General features: G+C 36.9%; 2 protein-coding genes and 1 long non-coding RNA gene across 5 annotated transcripts in view; 1 reads left to right on the top strand and 2 right to left on the bottom strand.

The window, feature by feature from the left end:
- The window catches only part of LOC116706439 (disks large-associated protein 2-like), a 105,605-nt gene that overhangs the window by 21,895 nt on the left and 64,340 nt on the right, over positions 1-19,370 (bottom strand). The window contains 2 exon segments of the mRNA XM_032543284.1: positions 3,849-3,905; positions 8,798-8,842. Of these exon segments, the coding sequence (XP_032399175.1) occupies positions 3,849-3,905; positions 8,798-8,842 (102 nt within the window).
- The window catches only part of LOC116706441 (uncharacterized), a 76,561-nt gene continuing 59,158 nt past the window's right edge, over positions 1,968-19,370 (top strand). Inside the window, exons 1-3 of one of the 3 annotated variants that reach the window (XR_004336235.1) lie at positions 1,968-2,093; positions 3,733-3,944; positions 4,330-10,080. This is a non-coding gene — a long non-coding RNA (uncharacterized LOC116706441). Of the gene's footprint in view, positions 2,236-3,732; positions 3,945-4,329; positions 10,081-19,370 lie in introns of those variants that run through there. The other 2 variants (XR_004336236.1, XR_004336237.1) reach the window with 2 other exon arrangements.
- LOC116706434 (uncharacterized) lies at positions 12,929-18,510 on the bottom strand. Its single transcript, XM_032543277.1, has 2 exons — positions 17,903-18,510; positions 12,929-14,721 (listed from the first exon to the last, which is right to left on the bottom strand). Exons 1-2 carry the CDS (start codon positions 17,913-17,915, stop codon positions 13,910-13,912), a joined length of 825 nt encoding a protein of 274 aa, XP_032399168.1. The 5' UTR covers positions 17,916-18,510; the 3' UTR covers positions 12,929-13,909.

Genomic DNA, 19,370 nt, shown 5'->3' on the forward strand with positions numbered 1-19,370 from the left:
TGGTGTGACTCATTAACAGCCAGGGAGGAACAATATTAAGCCTTAAAACATTGTGGTAAATAGCATTAGTTCCTTACGATTAAAGTTCAGTGTCTACTAAACTGACGTAAAAAGCACAAAGGAGAAAAAAAATCTAATGTTGGCACTGATAATAGAGTCTCAATAAAAAGGAAAACCGCCCACTGAGAAGATGGCAAAGGCAAAAAGTGTTTACGTCAACAAAGTAAATTTGCAGAGCTACTGTACGGCAGGTTTTCTTTTGAAATACTATGGCTTTAGTTGAAAGTTTAACTAATATAGTCTAGGGAAGCATCCTGTCCTTGTAGTTCTGTGTAGTCAGCTGTGCCTCCATGGCTGTGTTTGTGTTGGATTGTTTGGTTTAGCACTGCTGCACTGGGCAGTTCAGTAAACAGACCCACACACTGGAGGTGCAGCCAAGACTAAATGGACATGCTAGAAAATAGTGTTGCTGCTTTGTTTAAAAGTTCCAAATTGACATTTTGACACATCATCTGCCACACTGCAGCTCAGAAACATTGACATGCTTCTGCACCAAGACACAAATTAACTAACCTATCTACAATGTATCCTCATGTATCTCCTCGCTGTCCTCACTGACTATCCATTAACTTTCTGTTGCCTTTTCTAACTTCATCAACTCTCACAGTGACTCAACACCGTCCACAACACAAGACTTATCATATTAGAATATTTGAGAAGCAGCAGGCTATTGATTAAATAATAATCAAAATAATCAATTTACTGTTAACTGACTATTTATCGTTTAAGGTGTATATCAAGCACTAGTATATAACATACTTTGGATCATGATTTGATGATTTATAGCTTTCTTTCATTTATAGGTTATCATTGTCATTTGAACCTTGGGCTCCGGGACATTGTGATGGGATGTGATGGAAAATCTTGGCAGATTAATCGATGATCACAGATACATTCTATTTTTTTTTTTTTTTTTACAATTTTCCCCTACAAATCTGTGTTTGTTAAAAGTTGGAACATTGACAAGATGAGTACAGTGGCGCCATGTTTGTAGAACTGTTTTGGAAACGATGTCCATTTGAGAAAGAACTGGATTTAAAAGTTGGTTTGGTCAAGTACACAGCTGAGAAGCATTTGACTGAGACTGAGACTACCGCTGTACGGTTCACAGTCAAATGAATACGTAAGTATTTAACTGTTCTATTCACTACTTTTTGCAACAGAAAATGTGGGGGTCAACATGTTGGGTTAATGGTAAGCATTTTTTATTATAGGCCTACACATATTGCATGTACATTTTTTTGCTCACATGTATTTTGTAATATGGTATTAGGTTGTAATGTTAAACGTTAGTAGCTATTCACGTAGAGTGACCTAGATTAGTTAGAAAACTAATCAGCATTATTTATCAGCATTAACCCTGATAACAAGTCCCTTCCTGACAGATGCCTGAAGTCCCCGGTTGCAGAACTACAAGATTCAAAAACAGTTTTGTCCCAGCGGCAATCACTCTATTAAACAAACTGCAGAATTAGAATTACTTGCACAAAATGCACAAGCACTTTGGTCATGTACTGTTTTCTATTCTTTTTATCCATATTTGACTGTCTTTATTACATGTTTGTTTTAATGTTTGGTGTTTTGCATGTTATGTGGGGGTATACAAAGTTTTAAGGATGTCCTGCCTCTTAGACTGTAAACCTAGTTTACCCACGGGTACCAATGAAGTAACCTGAACCTGAACCGGAGGTAACGCAATATTTTAGTGGTTTTAGGGAACCTAGCCTTCTGGTGCAGCAACATCACTAATAAAAACTTCAAAGTGGAAATAAATACTGGAAACAGCTTTTAGCAATAAAATACATCACATCTTTTTCATGGCGTCCATGGTGTTTTCCCCTACAACACGACTAGCTCATGAACAGAACACACCAAACTCAGAAGAACGACTTCCACATTCGGGAAATGGAGACGTCCGAGGGGCACGTGAATGCAGCAGAGGGCTTGCGGAGTCGCTCGAGCTGAGGGTAGCTCGAGGAGGATTCTGACATGTACACTCCTGCGACTGAATCCACATGTTGTCTGTTAGCATGGTATGTTGTAAATACATATATTTACACCGACATGTGCAGCGAGCTAAATAAATACAGCTTTTGATGGTTTCTTGCGTTGTTTACTTTACGTCTAGCGCTCGCGACCAATTTCCAGCTGCGTACAACAAAACAACGCAAACAGGTAGCTAAGCTAGTGATATTAAGAACTGGAGTACATTCACGCCAGTTAATCGACAGTCAAAAGCAACATTTTCTAAAATTGGGAAATAGTAACTTGTAGAATCTGTCGAGTTTAGAGAAGTGCTGTTGGAATGGCTTTTACAAGTTTTTTTGAAACGTTTTGATATATTGACACAAAAAATGCCATAGTTTGTAGCTAATATTGGAGAATATATCAGTGTTTAAAATAAACTGAGCTTTTAGGCATTTACAGAGGAATGTTGCTGACGTAGTTTGAAATTTTGTATGGACGTTTCGATACACCTTTTGAAGTGGCTATGGGTGCAATAGATCACAAGACTAACGGTTTGGATCGGATCACGGTTTTGAGTCACCGATCCGATACATTTTAGGATCAGCACAAAGAATATGGGACAGTATATATTACTTGAATAACACAAAACACAACGTGTTCAAGCCAATAGTGGAGTTTAGTTTCCCGGGAAAAAAAGGAACTTTCACCCCGGAAATGCTTGTGCCTTGGGAGTGTTTTAAAGGTGCCCTATACCTGGCTCAAATCCCCCTGTTTTCGGGTACTCAACTACCAACTGCTGCTGATACGACGAAGCTTTGTTGCGTCAGCGTCACAGCTTTTTTAAATTATTCTACTCCTCCAGTAGCCAGAGCCATCTCTATCAACTGCTTTTAGCATGCACTGTTCATATAAACATATAACTGATTTTAACAGGCACCATTCATGTGAACAAAAAATTGCGTTGCCTGTATCTTTTCACGTCAACCTCCATATCGATTTTTTAGGCTACTTTTAGTGAAGAATAGCAACAGTAAAAATCTATTTCACACTATTATTATTGTTAGACATTTGCAATTTATCTGTGGTTCACATGCATTCCGAATTGTAAGTGTTCAACAATGGTCCATTTCACCACTATTTTGATTTTTAAGCTTTCATAGGCATCCATTTTAAACAGCTTTTTTTCACACAGCCACGCGGTAACTCGCTGCCTTCCGTCGTTTCAATGAAGGGAAGGCTGCAGACGGCAGAGGGGAAGCGGTTTTGATCACAGCAGTGGCGGTATGAGGCAGTTGCAGCCCACGTGAACAACATGAACCGAACCGCTTTTAAAAATGTTTGCTTTTTTGGGAACGCTCCTGCAGGAAGGCAGTTGTCAGGGCGGTTGCTGCGTGACCATGTGAAACCGACCTTAGCTAGAGTTAACTGCGAATTAATCTGACAACCGCCTATAGGTTCCTACAACTGCTATTGTAATGCCTCTGCAAATGGCGAGGAACATACTGTGTTTGTAGGGCAAGCTTTTCAGAGCCACTTTTCAAGCTTATAGAGGGGAATGTTTCTCACAACATAACATACAAAAACCTCAAAAACATTAAACAAAAGCCTCTCTGTTAAGATTCCTTACTTAGCCTGTTAATGGTATGTGTAACTTAACCATTTAACAGGAAGATCTTTCTCTCTTTCTTTCTTTCTTATCATTAGCAAAAGTAGCCGGACCCCCTTAATACACCCATGGATGTATGACTGCAACTGAAATGTAGTTTGCAAAGATAAAGGCTAGTATGGAGAAAAAAGAAGAGATGGAGACGGGCTGGTACCTGGAGGCGGCTGAGCGCGGTCCACACTGCAGGAAGTAGGGAGACGAAACTGAATCCCTGCAAGGAGCAAACACCAATTAGAAAGGACAAATGCAGGTATCTAATACTAATGCACACCTACAGTAAATCACCTTTCTGTACCTACCACAACTAACTCCAAGAGGTCATTGAAAAATATTTACAGAATGTTTTATTTTTGCATACTCAGTTAGTAAGTCAGTCAGTAACCAGCAGGGAGAACGAGAAACACAGATATGCTCAATATACAGTGTTAGAAATAGGTCACATCAATGTTTTTTGCTAAATGTTGAGTGTGCAGAGCAGCTGAATGCACTTGGGGAAAGCATTTGGCATATAATGATTTCATATGAATGAGCTACATTACATACAGTCTTACTGTAACAAACTCAAACACTGCTTCACCATGGTAAGAAATAAGTTCATTATCCAGCATTTGCTGTGTTTCTTTCTCAAAATGCAGACGTTCTAATGGTACTGACAAAACTTGCAACTTGATGGGCAATGGACATTCTCCAGGACAGCAATTCTCCAGGAGGTGCCTCAACCTTATACAAGTGCCTGATAACAAACGTATTGCCAGGGACATTTGAATATGTATTTTGTTTGTTATGTTTTATACTTGTTTGCTTTTGCCTCTGTTGTAGCTGCCAATGTTGTCAAAAAATGGCTTATTGAATTATAACACTAACAACAGAATCACAATAAAATTAAGTAAGAGGCAAAAGATGAACCAAAATGTACCAAATTGAAAATCAGCTATATTGTCTTTAGGTGAAAGCCTTTGAATAATCAATGTCTGCCAAGGTTGTTTTTTGCCCATCTGCATTTCCCTAATATGTTGACCGTGTATCATTATCTAAAGATCAATCCTTAGTTATCAGGCATATGATAACATGCATCATCTGAATCTGAAAACAGACAGCTATGCATTCTTATTTTACATACAAGACACAGAGCAGACATCATTAAACATAAATATAAAAATGAAGTCAAATTTTAAAATTCAGAACTTAATAAAACCAATTTATATTTTCCAATTAATGGTTTCAAATGGCAAGATAATTAACTAATTTCCCCCCTATTTTTTTAATATTAGACATGTATTAAATATTTAAGCATTAAACTTGGTTCATTAGCGGTACAGTTTGTCTCCTAAAACAGAGTATTTCAATTTTTGGAGTATAAGGCCAAAAAGTAATGTCATGTACAGACAAAGATTTAGCAAAAAGAGACACAGACAATCATTTTAATTAAGCCACTCCACAACTGTAGTAAAATACCACAAATATGAGCTTGAATAGAAACGTTTGTAAATCTTATAGAAATTAGGTCTAGACAGTAGGGAAACAAAGAAAATCAGACAAAATTTGCAGAGAGATCCAGACAAAGATAGAAAGATGTTTTTAAGTGGAAAAGCCAGACAGTCTATCAGACTATTTTATCTTTTTTTTTTTTTTTTTACTTCTGACTGCCTCTGGTGATGCAACAAAATATAATACATTTAAAAGTGGCATGCTGTACTGCAGCATGTGGAGTTCCACTTTTTACATTCCCAAATTTTCAAATATAATTATAATACTAATTACTGGAAAATTAAGTGATAACTTATTGTGTTCACACTTTGTCATGTGAACATGATAAGTGCAGCTGAGATTCCAGATTGATTATGTAGGTACTATTAAAACTATGGTACTTGCATGTACTTAATGTAAATGTGCCCTAATATCATTTCATAAACGTTTTGGTGCAGAGAAATAAAACAGACCTTCTCTCGTGCTTTTTCAACAAGGCCCCTCAAACCTTTTGTTCCTTTGTGGTCAAGACTTAAATTTCAGAAAAATCGTTGCAAAAGTTCTGACTGCGTCTCCTTCCCGTCCGACTCCCTCCATTCGTGCCAGAGGCCGTTCTTGCCATAGTTGTGGATTCAGACTGGCAAAGAGGCGGTGAGATGCTGATCTTACTCAGGTCAGGGTGGATTGTGGCTTAATGGCGTGCATGCAATGACTGGCGAGCTGCATACATGAGCATGGGGGCTGAAGATGTAACAAAGTGAATGTGAAGCCTCTCAGGTCGTAATGTAACACTATGTTTTGTTTGACTCCATGCTGTATTAAGCATGGAATCTGAGTAACTATCCAGCTTCACTCCATTTAGCAAGGGCTCCGGAAAAACATGTTTATATGTTTAAAGCCTAAAAAACACTGCCTACAGCTTTATCTAGTTGCAAAATAAGAATTATCTCTCTTTAACAATTTGTTCCACTGGCTGTCTAAGCAGTCAGTGTATACTATATATAGACCAACAAGCACTGCTTTTATTTTACATAATTGCATAAATGTAGCATGGAGTCTGCTCCAAGTTTTTTCATGAAGCTAGTTTAGCTTGTTAGTGCTAGGCACATCACAGCATCCCTTACATGAAAATAACTAATATTCATGTGATGATTACTGTATATCTTACATTGCATAAGTAAAATGTCTATTTAGTGATAAACTTGAGAATTAAATGCATATTAAATCATACTTGTGTACTGAAATAGTCTAAAATTGACTTTTCTTGCTTACCTAAATGGCATTTCTTTAGTGTGGCATAAAAGACATATTGCCAAAGGCAAAATAAATTACTGTGTTCAGCTAAAAACAAAACAAAAAAAAACTGCTTTGCCAAAAAAACATTGACTAATGGGAATTTATAATGTCTTTCTATCAATGTTGTTATACCTGACTCAAACATTTGTCGGGCCTAGGCTTGAACTTGAGTATGGCACTGGTGGTTAGCAAAGTTGGATGAGTGGATGGATCTATAAATGGATGAATGGATGGATGATTTGACATAGGACAACTAGTAGGACTTGAGGGTGTGTAGGTCAGGAATTCCAGCTGATTCTGCTGGATTTACAAAATTTAAAACATAGGTTTTGTAGGCCTTTTTTCAATATTAATTCAATTAAAACAAGCATGTTGTTCATAGCCACATACATATATACATACAGTGGTGATGCCCCCATGGATGCAAGGTGGATTAACCTTTTATGTATGATATATCACAACAAACCAATACAAATCAATGGCCCGAAAGTATAATTTCACCAAACTCTCTTTTAATTGCCTTTGCCCCAGTGATGAGGTAGTGGATGGCGTCCCAAATAAATCCACAAAAAAGTTAACCTTCTCCAGCCTTCACAGTTAAAGTAACTTAAAACGCCCAGATAACAGCCCCTAGAAGCTGTGAAGATCATTGTACCCTATAATCACAAGTGTTGGACAAAACAAAGAATATATTGACCATTTTGCTATTGTTAGAGCCTTACCTATAGTTTGGTTAAAAAGATGTTTGTCTTGAATGTGGCACTACATGTAAAGGAAAATCTAAAGAGTTGTTAAAATTGAAGAATTTGCCCTTTTGAAGAATTTAACCTGCTAAAATATTTTGTGTGTGCAAAGATGATATTTTTGGTCTGAGAATGGCACTAGAATAGCGTTCTGTTGAAAATGTAAACAGTTAATTAAATTGGGAAGTGTGCATTTGCTCTGAAAATTTTAAGCAAATTTGCCCATTCCATGTGTACACAGGGAATATTTGGCATGATGGTAGCACTATAGGAAAGGTCATGGGTTCACCAAAACTAAGGATTCATCCTTTGGGGTTCTGACTCTCAATCAGTCTTCAATATGTTGCATTAAACAAAAGTGTTGGACAGATAAAACAACTGACAGATCATTGGATATCACCATCCACAGGCTCTGCTGCTAGTGGGGCCATTAAAATGGGTTTGCTATAGTACAGCAATGGCAGCTGAATATAACCTTTGCCACCAAATAAAAACATTTCATTATGAACAGACCTTTTTAGATAGAATTTTAGCCCACACATTGTGCGTAGTTTGTTTGAATTGTATGTTCAAGACGAGCTGGAACCAATAACAAATGCCACATATGAAACTGTACCTACCCAATATTTCTGACTACAAGTATAATACTGTATGTAGGTTTTCATGTAGACTGCACGACATCTCCCACGTTTCAATTACTTCAAATCATTCACCCACCACCCTTAAAGTCAAGTTTGAGTATTGGTAGTAGTATCTATCCTTCCCCTAAAACAAATAAGCTGAATTTAAAATGCCATAAATGTCAAAACTACTACTGAAAGGTGACTGGAAAACTACTGAAAAACTACTGAAAGTGACTGACTTAAATACAAATCTGAAAAGGTCTTTTTATACTTAAACAACTGTGGTTTGTCCACGATTTAAGTATGAAAACCTGATTTGATGATATCATCTCAAAGCAGCATTGATTTGTGCTGGTTTGTAGAACAAAGCAGTTATGTTGGTCATAACCGGCCTTGCTGCATGCCAGGATATTTAAAATAAAGACACACTACTGTGTGCTGATTTTATTCCCCTCTGTTCGCTCAAAGAAAATGTATACAATGGTTAAAGCAAGTGGGTGAATCGGTACTAATCCAATGAATTTGAACAGAATAGTATTATAAATCATAACAAATAAAAACAAACCTTAAAAAAAAATCATGGATTTTATAAAAGGCTTCATCCACATCTCAGTTAAAGTATATTTCAGATGTGCTCAGTTGTGTCTGTTCAAATGCAGAAAATATTGTACAATAAATGCCAGTGTGCTAACACAAGGCCAACGTGTGGGACAGTAAACAGATGTTTAAGTTTTGTTCTTCTGGTTTGTTGAACTCATTATCTAGCACTAGTACATACTCTTAAAAATTCCACTTGATTCAATGTGGAAACAGATGAAAACATTTAAATGTATTATACATACTTAGTGAGTATGAAATAATTGTTAACTTATGATATATCTTATTTTAGTGGAAAATGTTAATGAGTCAGACAAAATGTATGAAAAACTATTAACAACATATAAAAAAAAAGTTAGAATAAAGCGGTTCCCTACCAGACCTACCGTACTCTCTACGCCCCCTTGCTAAGCTACGGGCGCCTAAAATGGAGGAAAAAAAAAACATAAAACAAAAAGGTGATAGCTTAGTAGAAAAGCAATGCATATTGACAGGGTCAAAGTAAAAGACACTGTTTATGGCCCATGCTGTGTACAGTATTTGTGTGTTACAGTGTGTAGACTACACACTACGGACACAAAATATACTATTTCTGTCAGTTTCATCTTTGGATGCCATTGTAAAGCTATGACCCCCATTTTGCCATTTAAGTTACCATAAACATGAACATCATAAACATTTTAATCCATTGTTTTATATCAATATATGAAAAATACATAAGGCCAATAAAAGTTCTAAATGAAAATTCACAAGAAACACCACAATAAGCAAAAAAAATGTATCACATACTTTTAACAAAACAAGCATAAGCTAACAAATGCAGTCTAAAGTATGGTTTTCAAAAGATGCTTTATAACTTCGACAAAGTCTGATTCACTAACAATACAGTCTAAGATCCCTGAAAATTGCAACATGATTGATGCAAAACAGAGTAGCATGTTTTCTCCAAGAAACCTTGAATAAATGCAGGAAAAGAACATAGGGGTAGAAAAGGATTTATATTCAAGCAGTGTTACAGGTTCAGGTGAGATCAGATTCAATCCAAAAACCTTTGTCCCAATAGCTGGACGTCACAGAGTTGGCATAGTTGTTTCATCACATCTCTGGATGACAACAAAATGTAAACAAAAACTCATGGGGCAATTGACTACATACTGTAACATATAAGATAGACAGTTCAATATATAATGATATATTTCATTACACAAAATATGGTTGCATGGTTAAAAATAATTTAAATACCCCTTTGTCTATTTCCTCTTCAGTCTTTGTTAAATGTACAACTTTCATGTATATAGTTTTAAAATAATACTTAAATAAATTTCTGTATTTTGCTACATTTCAACTTGTTTTAGGAAAGGGTAATTTCTTTGGACTAAATAATGAAATGATAATGAACACTAGATTGAACTTATTTATAGCATGGGTGAGTTCCCTGGGATCAATCAATCACCAGTTTACAGTTCGGTTGGATATAAATTTAGAAGCATTTTTAAGCATTTTGTACAGCATTGTTTTCCAATTTTGCTGTAGTCTGTAAATAAATTGACAATGTGTGATACAAATATGATTGTTAATTTCTTTTGTACATGATGTCACAAAACACACGGATGCTACCACTTAGCAGAAATATCAAGAATCTCACAAACAAACTCTTTGATTCTAGTATACATATAAGCTAAAATGGAAGAAATGTGAATGAAATAACTGTCTGCCAGGACACACTAGTGTTGGGTACCGAAACCCGGTGCCAATATGGATGTATTAAAGTATCTACCGGACCGCTACTTAAATGCTTGCACTTCCCTCTGGTGGTTGTTACAGGTAACAGAAGTATTACTGCATTTGTTGCTAGTTAACATGACATACAACTTAGCAGGTAACGTTAGCCTACGGTTTGCTTGTAGCTGGCATACTCATTGTTAAACTGCTTAAAGCTACGGTCCAAAGTGTGGATACATTACACTCGCAAGGATTCCAACACCAGGATGTGCAACAGTCTGCAGCTCAGGACAGTGTAGCCTAGCTGCACGTTCTGAGACACCATGGCCACAATTCTTTTTCAATGAACGTATCAATCACTAGCTCCAAAAGTCACTTAAAGTTGACAGATGACATCACTCTCTCATTTGCATATTTGTGACGTCATCGTGTATCATTTGCATAAAGCTTAGTGGCTGTGTTGGCTAACTGCCTTCTGCCAAGGGGAGAGAGAGAGAGACCCCGTGTCTGTAGGCAGAAGAGCCGTGGACTGTGATTACGCAGAGCAGAATGCATGGAAATGAATTACAAAGTAAAGATCCAAATCTAGCGAGAAAGCAGCCAAATTGGCAACACTGCAATTGCACCTTGTAAACTAATGGTGCATTCATCTGATCCTCAAACAATTTAAGCTTTTGGTGTAAAGTACCCTTCTGCCAATTTGAATCCATCCAAGTGGTTCTTCTTTTTGTTGACCACATGGCCCTAGCAATAAACAATTCGTTCTTTAATGTTGCTGACAGTGGTTTTGTGCTCCTTTTTTATTTTTTAAGTTAGTTCAGGCACCAGCACTGTTTTAAAAGTATCGTTTTAGCACCGGTATCGGATAAAACCCAAACGGTACCCAACCCTAGGAAACACTCAAACAACCTTTAGTGTGTGGCCCCTGGCTCATGCAAAAATAATTAAATAAAATTAATATTTAAATAAAAGAGCCACCAATATTTTCTGAAAACATAATTTCATTCCTGTCATTGATGACATTTGATTACATTTGACATACACATCTATTATCTATAACTGCAAATATTTAGATGATGTAAAAATATAACAAAGAACAAAGGACTTGCATAGAATGAATGAATGTAGATTGGTGACATCCTGATTGGCCAGTTTTCAGCACCTTTAAATTAGTTTGCGTTCCCCAAACAATGGGAAAAGATGTAAGGAATGTCACTGCAATTCCCCTCTTAATCATTCAAAAACCAAAAATAATAATACAAGCCTTTCCAATTTTATTTCCATATATATATTAAAGTGGCTATGGGCTAAATGTTTTCACAGTCATATGCCTTCAACTGAAATCATTTATGATTAATGCTAACCAAGCCTTTGGCCGGTATGTTATGAAAAACTCATTGGGTTTGTTTGGGTTTATAACAACAATAAATGAGTGATAAGGTTTTTAGTCTCATTCCTTATCTATTATTTGTTGTTCCAAAACCTCAAGTTCTGAGTTATGGAAAATGCCAGCAAAACATACCAGCAAAACATGACTTAATATAGTGTTCCAATGTAACACATATATTAGATTGTCAAGGCAAATGAATCATTTAGCTAAGCATTCAAGCTCAGGTTTAATGAGTTACTGTAATAGGTGTGTGGGGCGGAGCTACTGCAATAACTTGTAAGAAAATGTCGGCCTTTGTCTCTTCTGTGGCTTCAACTTTAGTTTTGATCTTACCTGTAGTACAACCTATTAATATATTTTTTCAAAATGCCATTTTTTTTCTGCAAGTACGTCTGTTGGTCGTGCAAAGGGGGAAGAAGATCCACTCTTTCTGAAGTGAGAGATGACGCCTCCTTTATTAAAAGTACTTTTAAAAGGTTCACATTTGAGTCAGGGGTCTGATACATACAGGCTTCCCATGGTCCTATGCTGCAGTGTTCGTCCAAAGATAAGTGCTGTCTAGCTTGGAGATGTTTGTTGTTGGCCTTAGTTCCATGGCCTCAGTATTACAGTTACTTTGGTACGCCATGTTGGGATAATGGGACAATGGACCAGATGAGTGGTTGCGGGGAATGCCAGTGGCTAATGAGAAACTATTTTATGGTTAACAGACAAAATGAGCAATTGGCCAAATATAGCAGTTGATCAAGGGCTCCCACCCATTAAGGTTTGAAAGGAGCCCAGCTAAGCCATCACTAGTGAGGCGGTGTTAGTACATTCAGTGGTACTATACTGCACCACTGGGGAAATGTCGGAGAGGTAGAGGCCCACAGTGGCTCTGATTGTCTACTTATAGGGACCAATGTTTCTCTATTATCTTTCCGCAGTGATGAACCCCCCAGCATGAAAAATTCTGCCATTACTAGAGGAATGTGGCATTAAAAAAAGTCAATACTCTAGAATTTAGTCCAAATATCTTAAAGTTTACAAAAACAAAAAAATCAATTCAGTATTTGTTTGACCCTTGATAGAGAAGATTCTTAACTAAACATTAAAGAACCTCCGGTCACCACTGCACGGAAAAATAATAGGCAAAACACTAATATGAACTACCAACTTCCTTATAAGTTGCACAGACAGCTGGATGATGAACATGATGAACTAAATGAAGACAGACCTTGAAGACTGGAAAAAGTGCTGTGTACAATAACTACTACTGTATAGCTCCCCTCAATGCTGTCAGAAATGAGCATGTTAATAACTCCAAACAGTACAAGTATTGAATATAAGTTTCTCTATATACAAAATGGTACATGTATATACATTTACAGAGTTTGAACATGAATGCAGTTTGTGCAAGAATGAACTAAAGCCAATACATTCATGCTTGTGAATCCCCCTTACTGTATCCCCTCTACATGCTGTTAGACTTTAAAGTGACTCATAAGTGATTTATCGTAAACAATATAGGCAGGGACCAAGTCCACAAAGCCTTGAGACAGTGTCATCCATACAGTGTTCCAAATGATTATTAAAAAAACTCATTAGAAGTTGAATTGTCAGCTACTTTTTTAAATCAAATTATTACAGTTAACTTCTTCATGCTGTGTTGTACACCAGTTTGCCATTGAGAAAACCTTTGTAAGTTGAATATTTTCTAAATGCCCATTTCAACTGGAACTGGCTACAAAATGGATAAAGGCCATGTAAAAGGAATGATTTGATTAGAATAACAAAAAAGTAAATTATATATCAATATATTCATTAATGTATCATCTTTAATGCATTTATTAAAAAACTAGGGTTTATAAAGTTATTCACAGTATTCTTTCAGTATACTCAGGTGCTTAAGATAATGTTTCTACAGGAAGAGAAACTGGAATGAACATGAGCTATTCATTTGCAGAAACAGACAAACTTATGCCTCACCTCACAATGGCTGATTATTGAGTTTTATCTTTATATGACCGTCAGATTCTGATCATATTTACTTGAAGTGACGTGTTTTCTGAAGGTTGGGTATTTAAGACAGCGGAGGGAAGATGATGCTGCACTTGTTGGCACTTGAGGATCTTAACATCAGCCACATTCTCTCTCACATTCTTGTGTCACCTCATTCTGGTGTAAAACAGTCATTCTCGTATTCCATGGCTAACCAAGACACTTGTTAGAAGATTGCTTGAACAACATTGTAACCTGTTCAAGAGATGACAGACACTGTGTCTGCATAGAGTAAAGGGACATCTAACAACAGCTCTGCCCTGCCTTTCTTGGTAAATGTCATGTTTTTTCCCTGGCTTCCTCATCTCATTTTACAGTTTGCGTAGAATGGGAATGATTAGAATGACATAGACAAATATGACATGGGCCCACTGGTGTACTTCCTGCTCCACAGTTCTAAACTGGCGCTTCTGTGACCACCTGTGTGGCCACCTATGTCTGGCTGCTTTTGAGCCTTTTGCTTTTTGTTGATCTCCCATGGGAAATCCTCTATTGGAAGTGGGCTGGCAGGGCTGCCTGACCCCTCTGGTGTGCTCTCAGGGGTTCCCTCTATAATCTCAATTCGTGGTGGGTCCATCAAATCCATGATGCTGAAGGGGGCTGGCTCTGGTTGACACATCACTGACTTGTCCTCTGTATTCTGTCGAATGGACCAGCTTGAGCCTGCTTGAATTCCTATGGACACTCTGTCATCTGTTTGTGTGGTGCTGTCACTGCAAGGCTCCCGACACAAAGTCCACATGTTGTAGCACTGAGTAAAGTTGAAGAAGTTACTGTTGAAAGTCTTCAATTCCCCACAGACATCTCTACGCAGCTCTGCCAGTTCATAGCGCATTGCTGAGATTTCATCCTTCCACTGCAGGTTAAAGGCAGCAACCATGTTAGCAGACTCTTTAAATGCCTGAATGGCCTGAGGGACCGGCAGTTCAGAGGCTATGGGTGAGGCGGAAGGGACCCTGTATGAAGGTGGGGATGCCGGTGGGACAGAGATGGCTGTTACGGTGGAGCTAGTACTGTGATGGCTACGAGCAGCAGCAGTCTCTCTCTCCAGCCTCTCCAGCTCCACATAGGCAGACGAGCTAGCACCGTCATCATCCTCTATCATGTCGTCATTTAGTAAAGACGTACCATCCAAAACATCATATCCCTCTGGAAGAAAAATGTAAATATGGACATTCAAAGTGAACGGAACAGCTGGAGTGTGATTTGGATTCTCAACTAGACCAAAAACACATATCTATGGAAAACATACAGTATGTGAGTGAAAACTAATTTCCAAGACATATAAGATCAGACCCAATCATTTCCCATTTGATTCTAAAGATTTAAGCGTTTGATCAGGGATGAGCACCCACCATTGACTGATATGCTGTTCGAGTCATACAAAACCAAGAGGTAACAGAGTTGTTTCATAAAGTCACAAAGGTGAAGAAACGGTCTGTTAGTTTGTTTTTATCAATGGGTGCATTTAGTTAGTTCTGCATGTATACACTAGGGCTGCACGTTATGCAATGTGCGATAACGCCGAATGTCAAGATCATGATAATACTTTGAATAAATAAACAAATATTGGTGTGTATATATATATATATATATAAAAGTGTACTCAGTTGTTCTGCCTTTCTGCTGCTTTCAGTTTTCTACTAAAATACTACTACATCCCAGATGAATGTAAAACAAATATAAGGAAATCATTTTCAACATTATTTTATTGAACAAATTGAACACTTAATTGTACGTAAACCACTTAAAATCATGACTGATACATTTGAAAGTGTAGTTTTCTGATGTTTTCTTTAACTAACTCTAACTAAAAAAATCTCTTGTCGCGATATGTTGCAGCCTTTTGCGATGTGTTTATTGTAGAGCCCAACCAATGAAGGATTTTAAGGCTGATATTGATACAAATAATTGGTGATTAAAAAATCCAATATTCCAGTATATATAAAAAAAAAAATCAAAAAAATCAAAAAACGAATAACAAAACAAACACATTTCCCTAACATTAGTTATTTGGAGTTATTTATGAGTCCTCATTAAAATAATATGTTTTTAATATCATTTATAATTATGATTTATACTATTTAATGATCCCCAGTAGGGAAGTTACAATTTACACTCTGTTGTTTTAGTGTCACAACAGAACAAAGAAACAATCAAAATATATCAAAGGTCAGATAAATTAAAATGTATAAAATACAAATTTAAGATAAAATAATGTGTCATTTGACAACAACAATAACAAAAAAAAGTGTTGCCAACAGGGACGTTGTAGCGTCGTCTGGTGGAAAAACTATTCAACACTTGTAACATGGTTGAAGGGTGTTTCGTCCGTTTTTCTGTTATTTTTTAAATATTCATTTATCAGAATAATTTATTTGTCATTTTAAATGATTCTGATAAATGAATATAAAACAAAAAAAATAATTTGCCAAACAATATAGATACTGATTTTGGAAAATGCCTAATATGGGCCTGCCAATGTATCGGTCAGGCTGTAGTTTATTGCACTAGTTAATACTGCGATTACATAAAAAAAAAACTATAATGTGCAGTTCTATACACCTCATACAGGTTATTGAACGCTGTTGACTAACTACGCAGGCGCGGCTTCAGAAAAGTGACATAACAGAAACACAAACAGTGGCGGCCCCGAAATTGATTTAGAAACTGAGTTTTGTCTTTCGGTAATAAAAGCTTGCTTCATTTATTTGGGGGTTAGTGTTAGCTTCAGTGTAGTGAAGCTTTATTTATTGTTGAATAATTGGTAACATTAGCTTAGCTCACAAAATTTTCCAATAGCTTTCCAAACACTGGTAATAAGCAATATGACAGCGTGATTAACACATTATTTATAGATTAACAAACTAATAGAGCTGCTAGTGTCTGATGGCAATTTACTGCTGAGTGACGAGATGATAGCTCATATGGCAGTAAGTCTCAAAGAAAAAGAAAACTGCAGCGGCGAGATGAAAATGAGGATTTTAAGCCGACAAAAGAAGTGAACTGAATAAGACGAGGCAAAGTGTGAGCACCTAATTAAAGAGTTATTATCACCAAAGATACTAAACCACCTCTGTTATAACCTCACTGTAGGTAAAAGGTCATGGCTTAGAGGCACATAACCACCACCATGTGTTTGTTTGGCGGTGAGCGGTCACGGAAGGCTTGTTTCATGTGGTCGCGCCAACAGTGTTGTTAATAAGCACAATAGCTTTAAGTATATTAGTGGAATTCTTCTCTAACATCTTTTTGAAAGTTGCACCAGTGGCCATAAGTGGCATCAGTAAAAATGTTGGATGAACATTCCTTGGTGTTCAAGTAGAGCATTTTACAAAATTTATAATGGCTCCAGTTATTGGAGCTACTAGGCAGTACAGAATAGACAGCACCATTTTTTAAATAGATTCTTGAGTGCTTTAACTTAACTTAACTAAGACAATAATGATTTTCATTAAACTCACATACTGTAGGCTTTTCACAATGATTTTACACTGCCTTCTCAGTCATCTCAAGGCTTCTTTCCATCTTTTCACTGCACAGCACAGCAAAGAGTGGAATTAAACATGAAATACATAAATCATCAAATCATGAATCCCATTTTCTGAGAACCCTTTTCTCAAAACATCAAAATGTTTATTTTTGTGCTATTTTGTGCAAAAGAAAAGATGTAAAGGGAGTAGAAGAATCACAACCCACTGGGTCAAGAAGCAGATATGAACCCTATTGAACATATCAGGTCCAAGGTGGCTGATTAGACCATGTGGAGTAAGTAACCCGCTGAGGGGAGGGGTCACTCCCCCCTCCGGGGCTGCACCAGGGAGAGGCTGCAATCCCACAGTCAAAGACAGCTGACAGACTCAATGCCAAGGGTTAGACTGCCACATGTGGCCTTTTTAAAAGAAGTCAGATTTTCATGGAAAGAAAAAATAGAGTCCACACGTGTACAGAAGACACATGCTGCTCTCACAATTGATTGGAGACAGTGGCAATGCAATAATCAGTGCTATTTTACGTATCTCTCATACATTTACACTTACAGTGTGGTCTAAGCACATGTAAAATAGTAAAATAGAGATATGGTAAACAACTCACAAAAGCCAGCATCACATTCATTACTGTAATCAATATTCAGAGGTATCAAGGTTTTAAGAAGGAATCAAAGCGGCTGAGGTTTTATGAGTTGTTTGGAACCGTGTTTGCTACTTAGGATAGCATATTGAGATATTTCTATATAAATATATATAAACTATGTATTATTTTTACTGAGAAGGCAGTGCAAAAACACACATATACATAGATATATGTATGCGTGTCAACATTAAAATACCTGCAACAATCATCACTGATGCCTCCAGTTGTTCTTTTCCCCTGGTTATCCTTCAAGAGATCGATGGTCAAATGTAGAGGGGTTTGCTGCTCGTCTGCCCTATGGAGCACCATGGGATCCTTTCCCCACTCAAGCGCCCACTAGCCTCACACAGTGTTTGGTTTGTAAGCCGCTTATAATTTAAGTATAAACTAGTACTGAACACTAACATAAAAACATGATTCCAGGAATCAATGTTTTTCTTAGCCAAGGTAGCCTGGATAAGTACACCAAAGGAGAAATGTAATTTACATTATGGTTTGACTTGGAGGTGACAGGACTGTATTTCCACCATCTTGGGAACCCTTCCTCTGGGTTGCTATAACCCTATCTGACATATTTTTATTAGTGAATCATGCCAATTTTCAAAATACAACTTTACAACATATGTACAGTCAACTGATTGGTTTTGTCCACATACAGCTGACAGATTTGGAGCAGAGAGTTAAATGAATAGAGTTCAGCAAATAAGACAGTGGGATTGGAGAACACTCCTGTATTCTCAGTACTTCTGTCACATCGAAGAAATTGTCGATGAAACAAAATTGACGATGAAAGGATTCCAAAAACAAAAGTCCAGATTGCACAAGAAAACAAAACCCACAAAATGAGTAAAAATGCAAATATTAAATTGACAGAAAAGTGTACAAAAACAATAAAAATCCAGGTCATAATATTTAAAAATGCACGTAATTAAAGAAAAATGTTTCAATAGGGTTCATAGCTTTACTCTTGCAGGTAAACACCAAATGCACTTAGTGAGGGAGTTACAAAGACTCTGCTTGCACAAAGAACCTGAAATTCTAATTTTATATTGTTTGCAATGTGTTGCACAAAACCTTGAAATACTTGCATGTTGTAATAAAAAAGCAGCATGTAGGACAAATAAATATGCGAGTCCATAAACAAAATGTGCTGTTTTCAGAACATGTTGAGTCTGGGTCCACTATTAAATTGTAATTGTAGCTAAAAATTTAAATATGAACAAAGAAATGAATAAGTTTGCTTAATTGGAAACTGGCAGTTGACAGTGAATCAAAAACTTTAGAAAGTCCTGTAATAAACTTTACATACAATTGATCAATTTTGACTGAGACCGCTCCTGAAAAGCTTGAGTTTCATGCAACACAATACAACAATACTGCAAATAATCAAGGGTTGTACTTCTTAAACTTGAATATGCCATTGGTAAACGGTTCCTTTGTCCAACCAGCATGTGTGTGTGTGTGCACCTGTTCTAGTCTCTAGATGTTGTTGACTTACCTTTAATTGGTTACAAGATTAGTTTTTTTTAATTTTATGAGGTCAATGACCAGGTCAGTTACAAAGCCTACCTCTGGCCCGTTTCGGTCTTCATCCCTCCCTAAGTAACTCACACGCTTTGCACAACACATATATAACACCACAGTTTAACATGCTTTGGGTAGGG

The sequence above is a fragment of the Etheostoma spectabile genome, chromosome 18, assembly GCF_008692095.1.
Source record: "Etheostoma spectabile isolate EspeVRDwgs_2016 chromosome 18, UIUC_Espe_1.0, whole genome shotgun sequence".
In the NCBI taxonomy this organism is placed as follows: Eukaryota; Metazoa; Chordata; class Actinopteri; order Perciformes; family Percidae; genus Etheostoma; species Etheostoma spectabile.